Below are 23,244 nucleotides of genomic sequence, written 5' to 3' on the forward strand. Positions count from 1 at the left end.
ATCCGTGAAGCTCCGTAACATGCCGGAAATCAAAAGGAAGCATTGTTACACAATCCGTGAGGTTCCGTAACATTCCGAAAGCCAAAAAAGGGATGATTACGTAATTCGTAAGGTTTCGTAACATTACGGAAGGAAAAGAAGTATCGTTACGGAATTCGTAAAGTTCCGTAATGTTACGGAAAAGAATCAGCAAAAAAAGGCAGGGGTGTATTTAGTAAATAAGGGGTGCAAATAGCAACCGGGCCCATCTGGGGCTTTCGGGAAGTTCCTCCAGAAGGCACCACCTTCTGGAGGAAACAACCTAGCTCGCCTGTGTGAGCTGAGCTCGCCTGAGCGAGCTGGGTGGGAAGCTTCTCCCTCTTTTCCCTATAAATAGAGGGAGAAGGGAAGAACAAAAATGTTCAACCCTCCTGGTATTTGAGGATCACTTGAAATTAGTGAGAAAAATCGTTTCTGTGAAGAAAATCCAAGCCGAGGCGTTTCCGTGGGTGATTTCGTGAAGATTTTCCGCCATCCTTCGTTCGTTCTTCGGTCTTCAACCGGTAAGTTCCCGAAATTGAACTTTTCAATGCATTCTATGTACCCTTGGTAGTCCCCACTTGTTTCGCGTACTTTTGTTTTCATTTCATTTACTTTTCGTACCCCTTTTTGACGTGCTTTAGTCATTTATTTAAGTCATTTTCTCGCCTAATCAAAAAATAAAATAAATTTCCACCGATCATTTGAATTGTAACATATGTTAATTTTTGTTAAAATGAAATCTGACCGTTTGGTCATGTCGTAACCTCGTTGGAAACCTAAAAGAGGTAAAATAAATAATATAATAATAAAAAAATATATTTTAGTAAAATAAAACAAAAAAATCAATCGGACGTTTTGTCTTTGGGATTTTTCTTCCTTAATTGAATTGACTAATAACTAAAGTGAAACTAAGGCTAAAATCAACTCACAAAATCAAGCTTTGTCCGTAAAAATCACAGAAAAAACGTTTTAAGGTCCAACGCCTTGAACGGTCCTCTTTGCTTTTTATCGGTTAACATGGACCGTTCGAAAGCATAAAATCAACACATCACTGCCTTTTGTGAGAACTACGTAGGTTTGATTTCCTCTTCGATGGAGGATACGTAGGAGCAAAAGCCCTGCTTTTGTCGACCTCGTGAGATGGTTAGAGGTCCAACGCCTTAGCTTTTCTCACCAAGTAAAATGGATGATTTTAAGGTCCAAATGCCTTAAATGACCACCTTCCAAGTAAAAAGAATCACATGATTCGCCCCTTTTGAAAGAACTACGTAGGTCTGATTTCCTTATCACAATTGAGGAATACGTAAGAGCAAGGGAAACACCCTTGTCGACCACAAAAAGATAAAAAATACAAAAAGCGTAAAAAGACATAAAAACGTAAGAAAGGGAAAATAAGATAATTTGAAGTCATATTTGCACACTTGATTAAAGGCTGCCGTCCCTTGTGACGGGTGTGTGGGGTGCTAATACCTTCCCCATGCGTAAATACAACTCCCGAACCTTTCACACTTAAAGTTCGTAGACCACGTCTTTTCCGATTTTTCCGACGTTTTCCTCAAATAAACATTTTGGATACCTAGATTTTGAATTGCCTTGGTCTGAAGCTTTTTTTGGTTTAAATATGATTTATACATGATTTAGGACTTGTAGGATCCAATTTAACCATAAAGCAAGATTTATTTACAAAAATCAATACAAAATAACCATAAATTGATGAACTATACAAGTTTTGGAAAATGTTTTCTATACAAAAGTTAGTCATATAAGACGACTAACAGTTGTCAAGTATTTAAAATTAAAACGGAGTGATTCGAGTATCGAACTCAGGGAACTTTCCTATTAGACAAAGTTTTATTAAGAAGTAAGGCATTGTTGGAACAACATTGATAATCAATGGTTAAAAATAGAAATAAACTACTTCTATGGTAAAAACAATAAATGCAAGTAAGTAAAAGTTGATAGCAATAGGTAAAAAGCGTTGGGTCTTTCTAACGAACAAGTTGATGCATATGAAGATATTTCTCTAATTAATCATGTTCGTGTGTTCTATGTTGTAGCCTAAAGTACTAATTCTTGATCCCTCGTAAGTTTAGACTAATTTAACCTAAGCTTCGTCTGCAGATCCCTCTTGTAAGACTAGGCTTAACTTAAACAGCATTATCATCACAGCATATTCAGAAAACCAAAACCCCAACAATACATCCCTGGTAATGTGGTTATTCAGTCCTGCTTCTATCAAGTTCTAAGGCAACAATACATTTCCCAATGCTAAAGTCACCTAACTGTACACACAAATGGGTGATAAGACCAAGTGCATGCAAAAATTAAGCATTGAACACATAAAACACAATTAATTAGATATTAAAGTAATTACATCAGTTGTTCCTTAGAAATCCCCAACAAGGGTGTTTAGCCAGCCATTACAGAAAAACCCTAACACAAATGAGATTGAGAGTACAGAATAATTGTTCCTTACACAAGAAGGGGGATCCCTCCTCCTCTTCTCAGCACCTGACAATCACTCTACAACTCACTAATCTCTCTCTAATTAAAGAACCCTAGGCTTCTCTGCAAAGCTACCCCTCTTGCTGCCTCTAGAGCTTTTATCTCGAAATTAGCACTGTGGTGTCCTTGCTCTGGAATTCTGTATTGCTTGCTAAATATTGTGTACTGTTAGTCGCTTCATACGACTAACTTTTGTATAGAAATCATTTTCCAAAGCTTGTATAATTTCCCAATTTATGGTTATTTTGTAGTGATTTTTGTAAATAAATCTTATTTTATGGTTAATGTTGTCTCTAGAACATTTCCATTGGATTTAATGATGAAATCTGTGCATTTTCAGGTGAAAAAGAGGCTAAGTTTTGAATTTCAAAATGTAGCAGTTGGGCTAAGCGCATATCCACCGCTAAGCGCAGCTTCAACGCGCTTAGCGCAAAGGAGAATCAGGCTAAGCTCGAGACTGGCGCTAAGCCCAATTTCACTTACTCGCGCTAAGCGCAGCGTCGCAATTTCAGAGCCTATTTAAAGCATGTCTTGTGCAGAATTAGGGTAACAACTTGTACAACTTTTACCACCTTTATGACAGCTTCTACAGATGGCCAGGGCACAAAATTCCAGAGCAGCCATAGGCCTATTTGGGGAAAAAAGCCCTAGAAGGAGAAAAGAGTAGTAGCTTGTGCATTGATGCCTAGGTTTTGTCATTTGAGAGACATTATTGAGTAGAGAGTGAGTGTGAGATGCTGAGAAGAGGAGGAGGAATTCCCCTTCTTGTGTAAGGAACTATCATTCTCTGCTTTTAATCTCATTTATTGTTAGGGTTTCTTTATAATGGCTGGCTAAACACTCTAGTTGGGGATTTCTAATGAACAATTGATGTAAATACCTAATATCTAATTGATTGTGTTTTCTGTGTTCAATGCTTCCTTCAATGCTTAATGTTTGTATGCTTTTGGTCTGATCACCCATTTGTGTGCACAGTTAGGTGACTTTAGCATTGGAAAATGTATTGTTGCCTTAGAACTTGATTGAAGCAGGATTGAAACTTAGCCTTACATGAGGGATCTGCGGGTTAAGTTTTGGTTTTAATTATGTTGTTACAATAATGTTGTTTAGTTTAAGCCTAGTCTTACATGAGGGATCTGGGGACGAAGCTTAGGCTAAATTAGGCTAAACTTTAGTAAGCTACTTGAGCTGAGTCTAGTCTTACATGAGGGATCTGCAGACGAAACTCAGTTTAAGTTAGTCTAAACCTAAGAGGGCTGTCTAAATCGGGTGTAGTCTTAAATGAGGGATTTGCGGACGAAGCTTGGATATTCAGCCTGACGAGGGATCGAGGGTTTAGTAATTTAGGCTATAGCATAGAACACAAGAGCACGATTGATTAGAGAAATATATTTCCATGCATGAGCTTGTTTGTTAGAAAGACCCAACATATCTACCTACTGCTGTCATTTTATTTACCTTGCATTTTATAGTTTTTTTTAGCATACAAGTTTAGTTTAAATTTTGTTTGAAATTATCACTTATACATGTTCTCTCAACAATGCTTCAATTCTGAACTTAATTCAGGCTAACAATAGTTCCCTGTGTTCGATACTCGGATTCATCCGTTTTAATTTTAAATACTGACGACCCGGTGCGCTTTCCGGTGAAAACTCCCCATTGAAAATTTCCTTGAGACATAAATGCACAAAAAGTAACTACACTGGGGAGTGATCATGTACCCTAATTCTGCACAAGACACGCTTTAAATAGGCTTTGAATCCGTGACGTTGCGCTTAGTGCCACCCTCGCACTTAGCGCGAGTTAGTGGATTTGAGCTTAGCGCCAGTCATGCACTAAGCCTAGTAAGAGACAAACGTCTCGCTTAGCGAGCTGATCTTGCACTTAACGTGCAGCCTTGATATTTATGCTCTGCCAGATTCTTTTGTCACGCTAAGCATGCTGAAGCTGTGCTTAGCGTTGGATGCGCGCTGAGCCCAAATGGTGAGCTGAGCGCAACTGCCACTTTTAACACTTCAAGACTTAGCCTCTTTTAACCTGAAATTGAACATATTTTATCATTAAATCAAATGGAAAATATTCTAGAGACAACTTATAACAATAAAACAAGATTTATTTACAAATCCCTACAGAATAACTATAAATTGGGGAAACTATACAAGTTTTGGAAAATGTTTTCTATACAAAAGTTAGTCGTATAAGACGACTACCAATTGCTTTCTAGCTTTTGAATAACTCACCTTTTTGAAAGTCTTGCTTCTGATTGTAGAATCTGTCATGGATAATCTTCCACTATAGGCTAATGCTTCACACTTGTGCTATTCTTCTGAATATGTCTTGTCTTAATATAAACACTTAAAACAACCATTAGTAGCTAAGTTTAGAAACTTTGGTTTTGCTTAGTGGTTTATCATCATTAAAACATATAGTTCCTGGAGGGACTTTGTCTGAACACAACCTTCATTAGAAAAATCATACAAACTTAATATTCCAACGAACATAACATCTCTACTACACATTAAAAATAAGAAAAAAAATAATTCCTAACAATTGCACATTTTCCTTATCCTTACATTGCAGACTTCCAATGCTATCACAAAAGAAAATATATGTCGCCAGATTGGTCAAATCATAGTTTATGAATTAGGACGTTGTTGAGGTGATTATAGGTTACTAAACTCGTCATCATCTTCTTCAGAAGGGAAAGCAAGTAGAGGTAGTGAGGGTGATGAGGTTGAGATCAAACGATAACAAATCGATGACTAGGTTGTGATTGTTGCCAGAGTCTTGACGACACTACTTTGGTGTTCTACCTTGCGCATCTCTTTATGATGGTTTCAATTTCCCCAATATGTTGAAATAAAATTTTGTAGATACATCCATATCTCAATTTTATAAGACTAAATTACAAAATTCATAACTAAAATATTAAAAAGTATTCAATCTTTAACCCCCTCCTTTAAATTTTTTATGAATCTTTAACCAAGGAGGTCTAGCTCAATTGGTTGAGTAGGGTGTGTGAGTGTTGTAAATCGCCTGATACCGTGTTCAATTCCCAAGGATAAAAAGCATTCTAATATAAAATTTATAATTAAAATAAGCTCGACTAAAATATATTTTTCATCCCTATAAATATCAGAATGCTTGGAATTCGTCCTTGCAAAATTTTGAGTCTTTTTTTCATCCTCAAAAAATTGAAATCTATTACTTTTTAGCCTGAACTTAGGATAGGGTAATAGAACCTGCGCGTCACTCTTCATTGAATCCATTGATGACTATGAGAGTGAGTGATTTCTGAGGATTAAAAACCGCCACAAAATGTAGAAAAAAAATCCCACAAATTTGTAAATCTCTCTTTCGTAAGATTCTTCTTCCTTAACTTTCTTCATCTTCTTCGAATTTAAATAAGTATTTTTTTTTTTCTTTTTTAAATGTTCTGTTCAACTACAATACCAAACAACAACTTGTTGACCATATCATCTTCTTTTTCTTCTTTGAATTTCCCTTCCTTCTGAAAACCTAACACCTTCACTTTCAAACTCAACGTTACGAATACCAATTTTAATGTTTTATAGGAATCAAACGTTGCCGACAAACTCAATAACTTGGATTCCAAATTCACCTCTCTCAGATTAGCTTGCTGGACGGAAAAGATGAAGAAAGTTAAGGAGGAAGGAGGTTATGGTAGAGGGATTTACAAATTTGTGGATTTTTTTTCAACATTTTGTGGCGATTTTTAACCCCCAGAAATCACCTACTCTCATAACCATCAATGGAACTAATGAAATAGTGACACTAGATTGGAATTTACTCGAACCTATGTCTCGGGCCAAAAAATAACAAATTTTAATTTTTTGAGGATGAAAAAAAGACTAAAACTTTTGCATAGGTGGATTTTGAACATTTTGATATTTATAGGGATGAAAAAATATTTTAGCCTATAGTTTAAGTTGTAAAAATTGGTTTGTAGGCTTGGATTTGTCTAAACCTGACTCCGAACAAAAAAATAACACATTTCAATCTTACAAGGACAAAAAATAATACTGATAATTTTGCATGGACAAATTTTGACCTTTTCAATATTTATAGGAACAAAAAATATATTTTACACAATAATATTTTAATTACATTAAATCCTTCAAAATTATTTTTATTAAAATTATTCTACCCAGTTTTTTTTTGTTTTTTTTTATCTTAAAAAACTTTAATTATATTAGGTGAATTTTCATCATCACAAGTGCACTGACTCCCTCACTACATGCTTCAACATAAAAAAACAAAAATGCACTCCCGCACCCTCACTCCCTCATCAGTATCACACTGTTGCGCACAGTGAAATACCTAGGAGGGGGCGGTGACAAGAAAACAGAGATGTTAGCAGCCGCGTCTGTGACCACCAGATCTTAGCCATTTTTTTTTCACTGTACAACAACAACATCTCTCTCTTTTTGCAGCCATGAATTCTTCAGGCTACGAATATCAACAAGAACAACAACATGGCTACGACCCATCTCAAACTCAAACTCCATCGTATGATCAATCATCACAACCTTATTATCCCTATAATTACGCACAAGATAACCAACCCCAACCCCAATTCCAACAAGACCCTAACTCGACCCCAATAGCCCCAGAACAGTCTCATTCTGCTGAACCCTCGCAAGCCCACGCGCCGGACCCGCTACAGGCTGCGACGGTTCCCGGTTCCATCAACCCGGCGGCGGTGGCGGTTGTAGCCGGAGCTCTGGCGCAGCTTGTGGGGAACCTTGACGGGGTGCCCAGGGAACTGGTAAAGTTAAATGAGATCAATTTTGTTGTTTATTTTACACACTCTCATTTTCCTTTTTCTCACTCTCAAAATTATTTGGTTAATTCTTATAATGTGAAGGAACCGCATTGCATATTGAACTTTTGTGTCACTATGAGTGGGATGCCATAGATGTAAGATAGTAAATGGTTTTCTTCAACTGCTGAAAATTGTGAGTAAACAATGTACCATTATTTGCTCTTATTGTTGTTCTATCCACTTTTTGCTCAAACATGGAGTGGAATTTTTCCAAATAAAAGCTCATGGTGGGTGCTTCTGTTTGTTTTATATTTATATTTTATTTTTTTTAATGTTTTATGAGATGATGTTGTATAAATATGTTGTAGGCGTTATGTTCTTCCTGTCATATACATTACCTGATGTTGAATCTCCTTGTAATGCTAGAATTTATTATCTTGTATCTGACTTTGTTTATGTGCATGACATTCACTTTGGTACTATGAAGCTGCTTTGAAATGAGTGATTTGTGTTTCTTCACTCTGTTTTGATGATTGATTGGTTAACCTTAATAATTGGGTTCGTATTTGGTTGATTCGGATAAATTTGCCTTGCGTGTTCTGTTTTTAGGGGTTTCTGTGTGCCATATCTGGTATTGAACTCCCATTTAAATTTCTATTAGTGTTATAGTCAACTTGTAGCTTCAGGCTGGAAATACAACAAGGAGTTTGGCCAACTGCTTTATATTGTTGTCTATATATTAAGGTTAAAAGGTTTAAATTGAAATGAACAAAGTTCAACTAGAGGTGAGCCTCGGAAAGTATAGGAAAATGTTCTGTGAAACTGAAATAACTTATGGGGCATTTGAGTTGCCTTCACATAGAGTATACATCATCATGTACATAAGTTTGATTGTTAAATCAGTTACATTACATGTAAGACATAAATGTCCATGTTAACAATTAAACAATATAGTAATGACTTTTATCTGAAAAGTGAAACGCAACATTGTAATGTTTCTTGGTCATAAGCTTATGTCTCCCTTCAGTCTTCACCTTAATCTAAGTGCAATGGTAAAAACAATCCTCTTCAAATATGCAAATTTTTCTGTTATGTGCAACTATATTTTCACTGCTATTTTTATCCTTTTAAAGCTTCTACTCAAATTATCTTGTAATTCACTTGAATGCTTCTGTATTTTCATTTCATGATATTTATACTATTTTTTCCAATGTCTATATTCTAGATAAATAATACTACTACTTGAAATAGTTCATTTTTTTACTATATGTCTCTTTATTTTATTTGTTCATCAACTTTCTTTTCTTTCTCTTGGTCTTATTTTTTTCCTATCAATCTAACACTTAGCAGGGGAGACTGTATAGTAGTTCTGGAGAATTTTATTTTCCTCATTCATGTGTTACATAAAATGCTAACCAAACTTTGCCCCATTTTGTAGTCTACAAATTTCTGACATATGCCATATTATACTTGTTTAAACCCAGCTACCCTCTCTCTACCTTGTGACCGATCATGAGTTTAAATTCTGAAAACAGCTTCTTTGCTTGTGGGTAAGACTATGACATTGTGTACATCTGTCCTCCCCAAACCTCACTACCGGTGTGACATTGTGTTAACTTTCAGTCTTGACCGTTTTATAATATATAATTTCCTCTGAATTCGAGGCCAGAGTTACCTCCAAGAAAGATATAAGAGAGGGGAATGACAGATTATATTCAGCATATCCTTCCAAATGGGATTACAGGCATATATAGCTACACGCATATGCCATGTGCCTTATTCTAACAGCTCACCCTCACACGACTAATTCTAACATTCCTTGTCTAGAATCTTCTATTCCCTTATGCCAGTAATATACATATTCTGATCCACATTTCTGCTTCACAATCCTTTTGGGCCTCTCCTGTTGGACTTCCTCATTCACAGATTGGGCTACTCCATTCTCTATAACCTTATCAATACCACCCCCATCGAAAGCAACCTTGTCCCCAAGGTTGTAAGTAGACTGCAACTCATCCCAATTTCCCCAAAAAGTGTCATCAGGTGATAGTCCCTGCCGCTGGACCAAAGCTTGTTTGATTGGAACACCAGCCTTGTTGAAGACTAAATCTGAAATCTGTTTAAACAATTTCACACTTTCATTAAAACTTAGTTCAATTTACCTATTAAAGCTGTGCAACCTGACTGGGGGGGAGTATAGGCCATTTACTAAATATCTTGCAGAACTTGGTGTGCAACATAGGTTGATATGTCCACATACCCATCATCAAGATGGGGTGGTGGAAAGGAAACACTGGCACATAGTAGAAACTGCCCTAATTGTGATGTCTCAGGCTTCCATGTCTTTTGAGTTTTGGGACCATGCTGTTATCTCTGCTGTTTATCTCATCAATCGCCTTCCCTCATCCTCTATCCATCAAGAGGTACCTTATCAGAGGTTGTTTAAAAGGCTTCCGGATTACAAGTTCTTAAAGGTTTTTGGCTGTGCTTTGCTATCCCCTACTAAGGCCATACAATCAGCACAAACTTCAGCCAAAGGTATCAAGAGTGTCTCTTTCGGGGTTACTTATGATTACAATGTGACTTTTTCGCCTGTAATCAAACCTGTTACTGTCAGAATTCTTCTCTCTCTTGCTGTGACCCACAAGTGGAGTCTTCAACAGTTAGATGTAAACAATGCCTTTCTTAATGGCATCCTTGAAGAAAATATCTACATGAGCCAGCCTCCTGGATTTGAAAATTCCAACAAGCAACTTGTGTGTAAATTGAATAAGGCAATTTATGGTCTCAAACATGCCCCTAGAGCTTGGTTTGACATGTTAAAAGCTACTCTTCTTCGGTTTCATTTCAGATCAAGCAAGTGTGACCCTTTATTTGTTTACACTGATTCCAAAAATACTGTTATTTATATGCTTGTGTATGTGGATGACATTATTGTTACTGGAACAACCCATCCCTCATCAAATCCCTAGTCACTAAACTCAACTGAGTTCTCTCTTAAAGACCGAGTCTTGAGTCTCGACTACTTCCTAGGAATTGAAGTTTGACCTCAGCCCAATGGTGCTCTCATTCTGACTCAGTCCAAGTATATTAGGGATTTGTTGGGGAAAACAAAAATGGATGAGGCCAACCCAGTCTCTTCTCCAATGGTTTGGTGGCTGCAAGTTAACTAAATCAGGGTATGAGGCTTTCCCTGATCCCACACTCTACAGGTCTGTTGTGGGAGCCTTGCAGTATGCAACAATCACTAGGCCTGAAATAAGTTTTTCTGTTAACAAAGTTTGCCAGTACATGTCAGACCCATCAGAACAGCATTGGGCAGCAGTGAAGAGGATTCTCAGGTATCTGGCAGCTACCATCAACTTTGGCTTGAAGTTTCTTCCTCCTTCTACTGGACCTCTCTTTTCCCAACATGCATACTATGATGCTCACTGGGCATCCGATCCAGATGATAGAAGGTCAACTTCTGGTGCTGCCATCTTCTTTGGGTCCAATCTAGTGTCTTGGTGGTCCAAGAAACAATCTGTTGTTGCCAGGTCTAGTACAGAAGCCGAATATCACAGTTTAGCATTGGCCACAGCAGAGGTTACATGGATCAAGTCACTTCTGCCCTGTGAAGCCCCGATACTCCAAAATGATTAACATACTGGTGTTGTGCCTGTGTCGGACACTGATACTGCCCTGATATGTATCAGGGAAGTATTGAAATTTTTTTAATTTTTATTTTTAAGAAAATAACGGATACGGCTAGGACACGGCTTAGGTTGGGGGAACACGGCTTAGGTTGTATTGGGATACGGCTCCAATACGGCTTGAGCCATTTTCTAAATTTTTTAAAGTTTTTTTTAATTTTAATATTTTTAAATTGAAATTTTAGAATTAAAAAAAATGCTAAAAGGGTATGATTAGGGAAAAACTCTACTTCCCTCTTAAATCTGCATATTTGCATACATTTATAATTTTTCATATTTTTTTATTATAAGTATCGAAGACGTATCATATCCTTAATTTTAAAAAAATTTCCGTATCGTTGTATCTGTGTCGTGTCGTACCCATGTCATATCCTGTATCTAGGCTTCATATTTTCTGTCTGAACTGCACATTCCTCACCATACTCCAGTCATTTTCTGTGACATGACCACTGTTGCCCTTGCTCACAATCCAGTTATGCACTCTCGCACTAAACATATGGAACTGGATCTTTTCTTTGTCAGAGAAAAGGTTATGGTTAAGCATCTCCAAGTCATCCATGTTCCAGCTACTGATAAAGAAGCTGACATTTTGACCAAGGCTTTAACTTCTTCCAACTTTACTACTTACAGATCCAAGCTCAGAGTGGCTGAAAAGTTTACTTCCAACCTCTCATGAGCTTGCGGGGGGTTATAGGAGTATACTTACTTGATAGAGAGTTTCTTTTCTCAGCTATTGTGTATAGGCTTAACTACAGTTAATTGTATTCATAGTTAGTTAGTTAACTGTTTTCTAACTGACTAAAGTCAGTTGACAGTTACAGTTGTGTAACTGTCTATATAAACTGAGTTGTAACTGTTTCTTCTTTGGGTTGAATAACGTAACCTTTCACCTCAAGTCAGTTTTCAATATTCTCTCTCACAGATTTGTTTATCCAAAAAGGGGAAATTTGAATAATTCTAGAAGATCAGGGCACTTCCATGCATGAAAATTTGTTTGTTGTTTCTATATTTTCCTAGAAAATATACTGATTTATTAGGAGATCAAATAGACTAGATGAATTGTAGGAATGTAGGAACATTACTGAATTCTGGATCCAACTGCTGTTATAAGTCTGCATTGTTGAATTTTGGAATGGGCAAAAACAAATGTGAATGAAAGTAATTGGGGTGCATAATCAAACTGTCGAGTTGCTTTTCCTTTTCAGTATCCAATTTGAGATTCAAGAAGAGCATTATAAAAATATTCCTTGTTTATGTTTCATTTTAAAATTTTGATAGGCTAAGTAGATAAGCATATATATGAATTGGAATAGTTTAAAGGATGCCTTGAATGCAGTCACAGTTCCATCATGGACTGTCCACTTTGTTCATGTTTTTTACATTTTAAAATTACTTTGTCATAAAGTTTCCCTTGCTTATCAACTCATTGAACCAGATATTTCCTTAATCATGTTTTGTTTCTTTCTGTGAGTAGTTCTTTTCTCCAGTATCTGCATTCTTTTTTGAATTCTTTTTTCACTAAATGAATTATATTGCATCCTGTTGACAGCTTATTTTGGATTGAATTCCTTTAATGCTGTGTCTAGAATATATGAAAATGTCTTATCAATATAGTAGATTATCATCTACCGTTAGTTTCCCTATTTCTTAATTATCTCTTAGGATTGTGTGCCATATTTTCTTGTCTTATCATGATTTGTTTTCCTATTTAATTAAAAGTATGATTAGTATAAATAAGGGTTAGTGTTATAAGTTCCTGTAACACATCCCTGTTAATTTCAATATGCTGTTTATATTTAATTCATTATTCACAATAATTCACATCAATATGGATGAATTACTGAAAGTTCTCATTATGTTAAATTAAATGTTCTTTTATTTCTCTGTCATTCTTTTTCTCTCAAACTATCTTCCCTTATGATGATGGTGCCACTTATATGCACATATTTTTTTATCTTTCCTTCCTCAATCTTGCATTAATTTTGTAGGTTAAATTTGCTATCTGCAACCATATTAATGTATACTTGACTTCATATTTGAATGCTTATCTGCAGATTGGGCCATCTCAATACAGAGGTGCAGGTCGCAGGGGCGGTAGATCATTTAGAGGCTATGGTCGTGGCCGATTCAATCACCACCGTGGTAGGGGGCGTGGTAGGGGTGGTGATGGTAGACAGTTCTCATCTCATTCTTCTGGAGCCACTATTGCTAATGTAGCAGATGCACCTGCTGCTGATGGGGCCACTTCAGAGATGCAACCATCATCAGTCTCTGGGCCTTCATCATTACATAATCCAGCACAAGTTCCATCTGCACCATTGCAGGCACCACCATGTAAGTTATGGTGTGAAATTTGTAAGGCTGAGTGCAATACTCCAGAAATGATGGAGCAGCATAAGAATGGAAAGCGGCATAAGAAGAACTTGCTTGTGCATGAAGAAGTACAGAGACGCAAAGCTCTAAATGGACAACAGGGTGGAAATATTTCTACTTCTCAATCGAATTTAACAATCCAACCTGAGGAAGTTCAAGAATCAGAGGAAAAAAGAATACCAGAAGAAAATATGGGTTCTGAAGCTACAGCTGATAATCACAATGATGGAACTGAGCTTCAGAATAATGTAGAAGGGGTCTCTGAAGTTCAAACTGAAGAGCCTCAGGAGAAACCTAGAGACAACTCTGCCATACAGGGTCGTGGGTTCAAGCGTAAGATGAGAGGAGGCAGAGGAGGTAAATACATGAGGAGTGATGATGGGTCAAGAAAATCAGTGGAAACTCCAAAGCCTAAGCAAGTTACATCTTTGATATGTGAGTTGTGCAATGTTAAATGTGATTCCCAGGTCGTCTACAATAGCCATTTGGCAGGAAAAAAACACTTGTCAAATTTCAAGCGTGTCCATGGCTACCAGCCTTTGAATGGAGAAGCTGGGATTCAACCACTTCACCCTCCTAATATCATTGCTCTGTCAAATGCAAATAATTTTCCGGTCCAACAGGGTGTTAGTGTCCCTCTAGGCATCAATGATCCACGAAACCTTCTGGCTCAGCTCCTGATGAATGTGTTATCTAATGTCCAAGTTCCAGCAACAACACCACTATCAGGTCCTGTGGCCGCTCAGATACAAGTACCAGCATTGATGGCTGGATCAAGTCATGAACCCCTATCTCAAAATTTGTCACAGATACAAGTCTCAGATTCCTTGGCTCATTTTGAGAGTGAAAATCCTATTGGGGAAACAAAAGATCAGATGTCATCTGTCACATTCCAACTTGATGAGACTGCTGGTTCAAGCAATAATGGTAATATTGAAACTGCTGATGGAACGGTGGTGAAACTTTCCCAGGATTGTTCAGTAATGACACCAGCAGAAAACCCAGTTGCAGCAGATAAGCAACTACCTTCATAATGTGAAGCTCCAACATTAGACATTTAGTAAGGCTAAAGATGTCATTTTTTTTTCTCTTCCATGATTTCATTTTTCAATACTTTTTATGTGATTTAAAGTTTAATATTTTCACACTGTTTGAACTATAACATAGGTGGGGGTTCCCACACCTAGCTTTATAGCACGATTTTAAAAGTTACCAGGTTAAGTTCATGTGTACTTATGCTTGAAACATGTTGACCTTAATGCTGTCTGAATTGCTGTTGAGGATGTTAGGGTACATGCCAGAAAGCCATCGATGTGCTACAACTCCTTTTGATGTGATGAGTAGTAGCTGCAACATTGTATCTATTTATCAATGTTCCAAAGTGGCTTATTAGAGTTGGATTAAATGGCAGGATTGACTTGAACGTAGAGCTATGTACCCCACTTTAATTTTTTGTACAGCCAAAAGAAAACATTCGACAAAAATTTCTTTGCAGTGTCATAATTGTAGAGCAAGGGAAAGGTTACATACCCTTTTCCGGTGCCAAAAAGTTACAATACAAGTCATAAATCACTCTGGTACTGATTAGCTTGTGCTTCTGAATTTTAGGTATTAATCATGTAGTAAAATAATGTTGTTAACGGCAATAGTTAAGGTTAATTTTAAGTATTCGAAAGTAATATTAAAAAATATTGTATCGAACATGCCAAACAATAATGTTTTCATTTTAAAAGTTAATTACTTTTAGTTGCTTAATATTGGTCGTAAGGTTGACGTTGGTATTTTTCTTAATTAAAATGACATTATTGTCTCAAGTGTTAACTTGACAATGGATACATGATTGAAGAAAAAGTGAGATTGTGTGCTTTGGGAAAGACGGTTAACCTTTAAAATACTAAAATGCTTCTATGCAAATAGCAAATGATTATTGGGGACTCACATTTGAAAGAGACTATTTAAAATTGAAGGGTGAATATAATGTGAATGTTTATGAAGAAGTCATAGATATTTGATATAAAATCGACAATGTGTGAGCAATATATAAAATGATTCATGAATCTGAAGTCGTAAGATTTTGTTAAAATGTGACACAAATCTCACCACTATAGTTCCTTAGTCTTTCGAAACACTTATTATAGTTCTAGTCCCTAATGGTCCATCAAATGTTGTCATATCTTGATTTGGATCATTTAGAATGAGTACCATAGTTATGCATGTGGAGACAAGACTTATTGAATGGTCAAGAGTGGTAACTAGTATGATGTAGCACATAGAAAAATAGACACTAACTAGGTTTAAATTATCAATCGTACATAAAACAGTCATTACGTCACTCAATCTAGGGAAGAATGGGGATACATTTGTAGATACATGATTTTTAAAAAAAATGGACGTGGTGTGCACGAGAGTTTGGCAATTGTCTTGGTCAAGGTGATAAGGTGACAAATATTGCACAACATGGTGGTCAAGATGCGACTCAATTTAGTAAGTTTAGTTTATTTGAGGAAAGTGTTTACCATTATATATTCAAAAAAGGCTTTCATGAAGTAGAGTTTAAAGACTCACAAATGAGGGAGAGATACAAGTGTTGAGATCATTATTAGAAATATATTAAGAGGTACAAACTTAGGTAAGTTTGGTTGAACTTTGAATATCTGCTTAAATTAGTTTTGTTATGATAACAATTACCAAGAATTAGAAGATTAAGTTTCCAATGAGATTTCTAGTGGAGCTATTAGGCTGACATTGAGTCCAGTTTAGGAGGGGAAAGTTTTTGTTGGTGTGCTTGTTGTGTGTTTTCTCTTCATCTTCCCAAGTAATTATGTTTTATAAGAGGATTTGTTAGTGGGAAAGTTAGTTATGCCACATGGCATGTTTTGGATATTTCCCCTTAAGTCAACTAGAGTGAAATTATGTTAGGTGTTGTGAGGGTGGCTGGGTGAAGCACAACCCTAGAGGTTTCCTTCCCGCCTTGTGATTCTCGAGTTGTGGTAACTTCCAAAACAAGTTTTATTTTGCTAATTACAAAATAAAAGGAGTCAAGTTTGATTGTGGATCACAATTGTACTGTCCAAGGTTTATAAAATACACGTGTCATGCTACGTGACACTTTAAGACACACGTCAATCCTCCATGTCATCCCTGGCGCAAGAGCATGAACATCCAGCCCTTAGCATCCAGGCTCTCAATGGACAGGTTATCTCTAACCATTTAATTATTTGAATACACTGTCATCTCTTTATCTCTTAGCAGATATTCAATTATTTACAAAGCTACACATTATTTGTAAGTAACAATTATATACTAGCTTTTATCTCTAAGCTATGCATTATCTCTAACCTTATCTATAAGCCACCTTTATCTACTGGCTATTATCTACAGACCAATAATTATCTATAGGGGTTGTTACGTCACCGTAACAACCCCCTATCAACAAGGACCCACAACTCCCTTTCCACACTATAAGTACCGGGTTTCCTCGTACTCTTTTCACACATTCTCACATACTCTTCTAACTCACGTACTTACTTGAGCATTAGAGTCCTTTGTTTTGCAAGTCTCCCGTCTTGTCATCTTAACGAAGGCCACTCTCCAGCCAACGTGCGAAGTCTAAGAGCCCACCTTGACCATGTCCACCCTGACGTGTCCCAGCTCCAAATTTTGGTAAGTCCATTTGACGCCCACCGTGGTTAGCACGCAATCTGGCCTCAAACGCGAGACCCATTTCGAAGGCTCCAATCCTCCTCCAGCAACCATGACAAACATCAACACTCTCTAGCAACTCCAAAACAACATTGTGGAGATGGAGCGACACCATAAGGAGGGGCTAAGAAAGCTAAAAGCTGACCACGATTAGCTCAAGGCTTGTGTGAGACGCCCCCAGGGAGACGAGCACTCTGCTCACACATTGCCTGAGCGTAATGAAAGGGAATCACACCCCTGACGCATAATCAACACTCAAGATGATCCAAGTCTCTCCCACATCCACTATCCTATAGGATAGACTGCTCGTTTACACCCCTTTTGTTGACCGCATTATGGAAGCTGACATACCCCTAGGTTGGAAACCACTCAACCTAAAGCGGTATGATGGGACCACCGATCTAGATGAACATCTGGATGCTTTCTTCAGCCAGGCGAATCTGTACACCAATGACGATGCAATTCTATGTTGTGTCTTCCCCACATCCCTCAAAGGGGCGGCATTGACCTGGTATGGTGGACTTCCTCCAAGGTCCATCGACAGTTCCGACACTACTGTCGAGTGCTTTAGTGCACAATATGCAACTATCCGATCACATCGTATGACATCTACTACACTAGCTAGTCTGCAACAAACAGATGATGAATCTCTCCAAAAATTCGTGGATGGGTTTGGACACATTCCTATCCTGATCCAAAATCTCAACCCAGAGGTAGCATTACACTCTATGCTCCTTGCACTATGGCTTAGTAAGTTTACGGACAGTCTGTGCAAAAAGCCCCTTAGTAGCATGAACAAGTTGCGCAAATGAGTGAAAGACTACATCAAGATGGAAGAGATGTCCAAGTTTCAGAATGAGGTTGCCGGAAAAAAGCATTTCAAGCGAGAAGGAAACACCAAGACCGACTCACACAGGTCAGACAACAGGCACAAGCCGGGCAAGCGCCAGCCTCTCCCAAAAGGGCCCAGGTACGAGTGCTACACAACCCTGACGACCAATCACACTACAATCCTTGAGGAGGCTTTCAACTTGGAGGTACCCATCAAGCTACCTCCGTTGCTTTCTCCCAGGCTGGGGTTAGACAAAACCAAATACTGCAGATACCATTGCAATATCGGTTACAACACAGAAGACTGCTGGGCTCTAAAGGAAAAAATAAAAGAGCTCATACAGGCTGGGTATCTAGCCAAGTTTGTTAAGAGACAGACAAAATAAAAGAGCTCATACAGGTTGGGTATCTACCTAAGTTTTTTAAGAGACCAAACAACCACCAAGCAGAAGCAAGACCTAGAGGACCCCAAGAGGATCAACATAGGAATCACGACATGGACAAAAGAAGAGACAAAGCAAAAGATCGAGGAAGATAGAGACACCACCAGTAGAGATTGACAACCTCCATAAGAACAGGAGCCCGCCCAGCAAATCATAGGTGTAATCAACATCAATGCGGGTGGATTCTCCTATGGAGGGCAGTCCAACCAATCTTGCAAGCATCACCTCCATGCCATTCGGGACATCGACATCAACTATGTCGATATTCCATCACCCGAAGTCACCCTCTTATGACTTTCATTGATAGAAACTTCAAGGGTATCAACCCTATCAACCAAAATGACCCCGTAGTTGTCTCTATCGCAATCGCTAACTTCATGGTGTCCAAGGTCCTCATCAGCCAGGGTAACTCCACTGACATCTTATACTGGAAGACATTTCGAAGACTTGAAGTTTCACTTGACACCATCCAGCCTTACGCCGGCCCACTCCTTGGCTTTGCAGGAGAAAGTGTAGAGACTAGAGGCTATGTCAACCTAATGAGCACTTTTGGTTAAGGTCAGCTCTCCAGGAGCTTTACAATCATGTATTTAATCGTCGGTGCAAATACCTCTTACTTTGCATTGATTGGCAAGAAAACACTCAATGAACTTAGAGCCATCGTCTCCACACCGCATCTGAAGATGAAGTTCCCCACCTTGACGGGAGATTATGACGATTAAGGCCGATCAAAAGCAGGCACACCAATGCTACACAGAAAGCCTGAAGGTGGCACCTTATCCTCCCACTAGGGAGCCTGTCAAGCCTCACCCCAAAGCGAATGGTACCACTCAATTCATGAGTATGGATGAAGGGTCTACAGTTTGAGCCCTTACTATCTACCAAGCAAGCCTGGATGATGAATTCAATGTAGATCCACGCAATGACACTTTTGATAGAGGCCCAAAGCCTATTGAAGAGCTTATCAAGTTGCAGCTCAGTCATAAACTCAGCTCGTGTATGTAGCTCAACAAGAACCTCAATAGCCATGAGCACAGACGCATAGCTAATGTCCTACACAGGAAAAGGGATCTGTTTGCTTGGCAGCCATCAGACATGTCAGGAATCCACCCTAGCATTATCTACCACAAGCTCGCCATCTGTCCTTAGGCCAAACTGGCATCACAGAAGAAGAAGAAGATGGGATAGGATTGATGCAAAGCGGTCAGAGAAGAAGTGTATAAGCTCCCCAAGGACAACTTCATCAGAAAAGTCAGATATTCCACCTTGCCTGCCAACTTCGTCATGGTCAAAAAGGCTAACGAAAATTGGTGAGTGTCCATCAACTACACTGATCTAAATAGGGTGTGCCCCAAGGATGCATACGCTCTGCCTAGCATCGACAAGCTAGTCGATGAAGCGTTTGGGTTCTAAGTACTAAGCTTCCTGAACGCATACTTTGGATACAACTAGATCCGGACGAACGCTCCAGATGAGGAGAAAATGGAATTCATCACTGAAGACGCTAACTTTTGATACAGGGTCATGCCCTTAGGCCTAAAAAATGTAGGCGCTACATACCAGAGATTGATGGACCAGATTTTCAAACAATAGATTGTACAAAAAGTTGAGGTCTACATTGACGACATGGTGGTCAAATCCCATAGCATAGCCCAACACGTGGGAGACCTGGAAGAGGTATTCAGAGAAATCCAAAAATATAACATGTGCCTCAACCCAAAAAAATGTACTTTCGGGTCAGTGGAGACAAGTTCCTGGGCTTCATGATCACGTTTCGGGGAATAGAAGCCAACCCCAAAAAATGCACAACCATACTAGAGATGCATAGTTCTACTAACGCCAAAGAAGTCCATAAGCTGAATGGTAGACAAGCATCACTGTCCAGGTTCCTTCCTAAGCTTGCCGAAAAGGCAAAGCCATTTTACAAATAGCTCAAGAAAATTGAGTCATTCCTATGGGACGAGACCTACGAACAAGCCTTTTTAGCCTTCAAGAAGACCATTGCCACATCACAAGTCCTGAGTTGATCCTGGCCAGGAGTATCCTTACTCCTATATCTCTCAATAGTTGAAGAAGTCGTTAGCTACACCCTCGTACAAGAGGAAGGGAAGTACCAGTTCCCTATCTACTTCACTAGCCGCATACTCCATGATACCAAGAAGCGCTACTAAATGATAGAAAAGGTGGCACTAGCACTCATTACCTCGGCCCGACATCTTAGGCCATACTTTTAGAGTCATCAAGTGGTAGTCATGACGAACTACCCCATTAAACAAGTTTTGTGAAAGCTTGAACTAGTAGGGAGGATGGTTGCCTATTCCATAGAACTTTCAGAGTTTGATCTCTAATACGAACCCCGCGGCCCCATGAAGACATAATTCATGGCAGACTTCCTGGTAGAATTCACTGGGAATGACCAAACCACCCCAGACTGGTGGAACTTCTACATTGACGGGATATCCAACATGAAGGGAAGCGGGACAAAAATCATCCTCGAAGGACCTGACAATGTCACTCTAAAGCAAGCCCTTAAGCTCAACTTCACAGCCTCAAACAATCAAGCCGAGTATGAAACACTCATTGTAGGTCTAAAATTGGTAAGAGAAGTTGGAGTCAAGAAGCTATGATGCTACATAGACCCACAACTTGTCTAGGGGAAAGTTACCAATAGATACCAGACCAAGGAATAGTGTTGCTCAAGTACTACCACATTGCCAAAACTCATTGAGAACTTCAAATGCTTTGAGATGTACTACATACCAAGGGAGAACAACAACAGAGCAGACTTGCTCTCCTAGCTGGCTAGCACTAAAAAGACTGGGCACCTCAAGACTATAATCCAGGAGATGCTCCAAACTCCCATCATAGACGTTGAAGAAGTTATGGTTGGAGAAGAGGAGGAACCAAGCTGGATGACCCCCTACAAGAATTCCCTAATTCGGGGGGTGTTGCTATCAGACGAGAATGAAGCCCAACACTTGAACATCCATTAAGAAGGCCAGTTATTATGTCATCCTTGATGGTGAGCTATTGAAAAAAAGGTTGATAACACCCTCGTTAAAGTGCATGAACATCCAACAGGCATACTATGTCACGAGAGAACTCTATGAAGGGATTGGTGGTCTCCATACAGGGGGACGCTCCCTTGCAACAAAAGTGGTGTGTGCCAGCTACTACTAGCAACCACTCAGGGAAGACACCCTTGACTTCACAAAGAGATGCAGACGATGCCAAGAGTTTGCATACATTCCATGCACCCCTCCTGAAAATCTCCACAGTATGAACTCCTCTTGGCCCTTTTCCATGTGGGGAATGGACATATTGGGATCATTGCCAAAGGCCCCATGAGCAGTCAAATATCTACTAGTCACTATCGATTGCTTCACCAAGTGGATCGAGGCAAGACCACTCTGAGAAATCACAGCCAACGAGGTGGAGAAGTTCACCCAAAAACACCTCATATGCAGGTACAACCTCCCATACATCATTGTCACTAACAAAGACACCTAATTCAAAGCTTAGACCTATGAATACTTTCTGATAAGGCTAGGCATCAAGCACCTCGTCACCTCTATCAAACATCCTCAGACCAACGGTCAGGCAGAGGCAGCCAATAGAGTTATCCTTAGGGCCATGAGAACCAAATTGACAAGTCTAAGGGTCTATGGAAAGAGGAACTTAGAATACTTTGAGCCTACCATCGTTCACCCCAAACAATGGCTAATGAAAATCCTTATTGATTCACATATGGCACAAATGCCATGATCCCCATCGAAGTAGGGGAACTGTGGACAAGGAGACTATTGTTCCAACAACAACAAAATGAAGAAAACATAAAGGTAGAACTCAAGACAATAGATGAAGTCTAAGAGATGGCCAGGATCAGAGAATAAACTACGAAGCTCTGAGTGATAAAGAGATATAATACAAAGGTTCAACCACGAGCCTTTCAACCCAGTGACCTCGTACTGTGAGTTTGAGGCGAAGCTAGAAAAGATTCCCCAACGCTTGGTCCCAACTGGGAAGGCCCATTAAGGGTCACAACAAGCTTATACAATGGAGGGTACAAACTACATGAACTGGATGGAAAAGCAATTCCAAGAACACGGAACACTACCCATATGAAGATCTACTTTAGTTGACCTAATGCAAGATTGGATGTTGTACTCTTTTTCCTACTTAATTCTTTTGTCCCTATCAGACCCTAATTTTGTCCGGGGACTATCATTTGCTAACGTTTTGATTCTTGCTAACCGAATTGAGCTGCTTGACACCAGTTGCTGCGCAATATGAAAGGTTTTTCGATGTTTCGGTAAAGAATGCAGAAAATACTCAAATGGGAGGGCAAAAGGGTCATTTTGGAGTTTTTCTGACCCCTGGCTCGCCCAGGCAAGCCTTTGGCTCGCCTGGGCCCCCAAATAGCTTAGGGGTGAAGTAACCAGCTCACCTAACCGAGCAAGGTTACTTTAGGTTGAAGCAACAGCTTGCCTGGGCAAGCTGCAGATCAACCAAGTCCCCTCATTTCCTATAAATAGGCATGAGGGGGCTGAAGGAAGGGGTTCAACTTAAAAACATTGAAAGGATTTGGTGAAATTTGAAGGAAAGAAGAAGAAAGAAGAGAAAAACGAGGTCGAGGCACTACCGAATCGCGACCGTAATCGATTTCCACATCGTTCTTCGTTCGTCATTCTTCGTTCATCGTCTGGTTAGTATTTATTTTAAGTATTTGAATACTATCTATGCACCTTTAGGGGTCCTCTTTGTTGCTTTGTACATCTTCATCTCATTCTTCTACCATATATAATCTCTTTTCTTTTGGTAAAGTGAGTTTTGACCGATCATTTATGTCACCAGTCATCTTTAATGAGTTTGAAAGTTTAATAAGTGAAAC

At 38.9% G+C, this 23,244-nt stretch overlaps 2 protein-coding genes across 2 annotated transcripts; both read left to right on the forward strand.

Moving 5' to 3' along the window:
- Nucleotides 1-6,778: 6,778 nt before the first annotated feature.
- On the forward strand, nt 6,779-14,938 carry LOC114376477. The gene is made up of 2 exons (XM_028334618.1): nt 6,779-7,315; nt 13,059-14,938. The coding sequence occupies exons 1-2, from the start codon at nt 6,983-6,985 to the stop codon at nt 14,409-14,411; spliced, it is 1,686 nt and encodes a 561-aa protein (XP_028190419.1). The 5' UTR covers nt 6,779-6,982; the 3' UTR covers nt 14,412-14,938.
- Nucleotides 14,939-17,414: 2,476 nt separating this feature from the next.
- LOC114372942 lies at nt 17,415-17,891 on the forward strand. The gene has a single exon (XM_028330510.1). The coding sequence runs from the start codon at nt 17,415-17,417 to the stop codon at nt 17,889-17,891; it is 477 nt and encodes a 158-aa protein (XP_028186311.1).
- The last annotated feature ends 5,353 nt before the right edge of the window (nt 17,892-23,244 follow it).

Source organism: Glycine soja, chromosome 11 (genome assembly GCF_004193775.1).
Source record: "Glycine soja cultivar W05 chromosome 11, ASM419377v2, whole genome shotgun sequence".
Taxonomy (NCBI): Eukaryota; Viridiplantae; Streptophyta; class Magnoliopsida; order Fabales; family Fabaceae; genus Glycine; species Glycine soja.

Excerpts from the sequence above, each read along its gene's own strand:
- LOC114372942 (XM_028330510.1), top strand. The coding sequence starts at position 17,415 with ATGGAAGCTGACATACCCCTAGGTTGGAAACCACTCAACCTAAAGCGG.
- LOC114376477 (XM_028334618.1), top strand. The coding sequence starts at position 6,983 with ATGAATTCTTCAGGCTACGAATATCAACAAGAACAACAACATGGCTAC. Across the intron at positions 7,316-13,058 it reads ACGGGGTGCCCAGGGAACTG|ATTGGGCCATCTCAATACAG; the intron begins GTAAAGTTAAAT and ends GCTTATCTGCAG.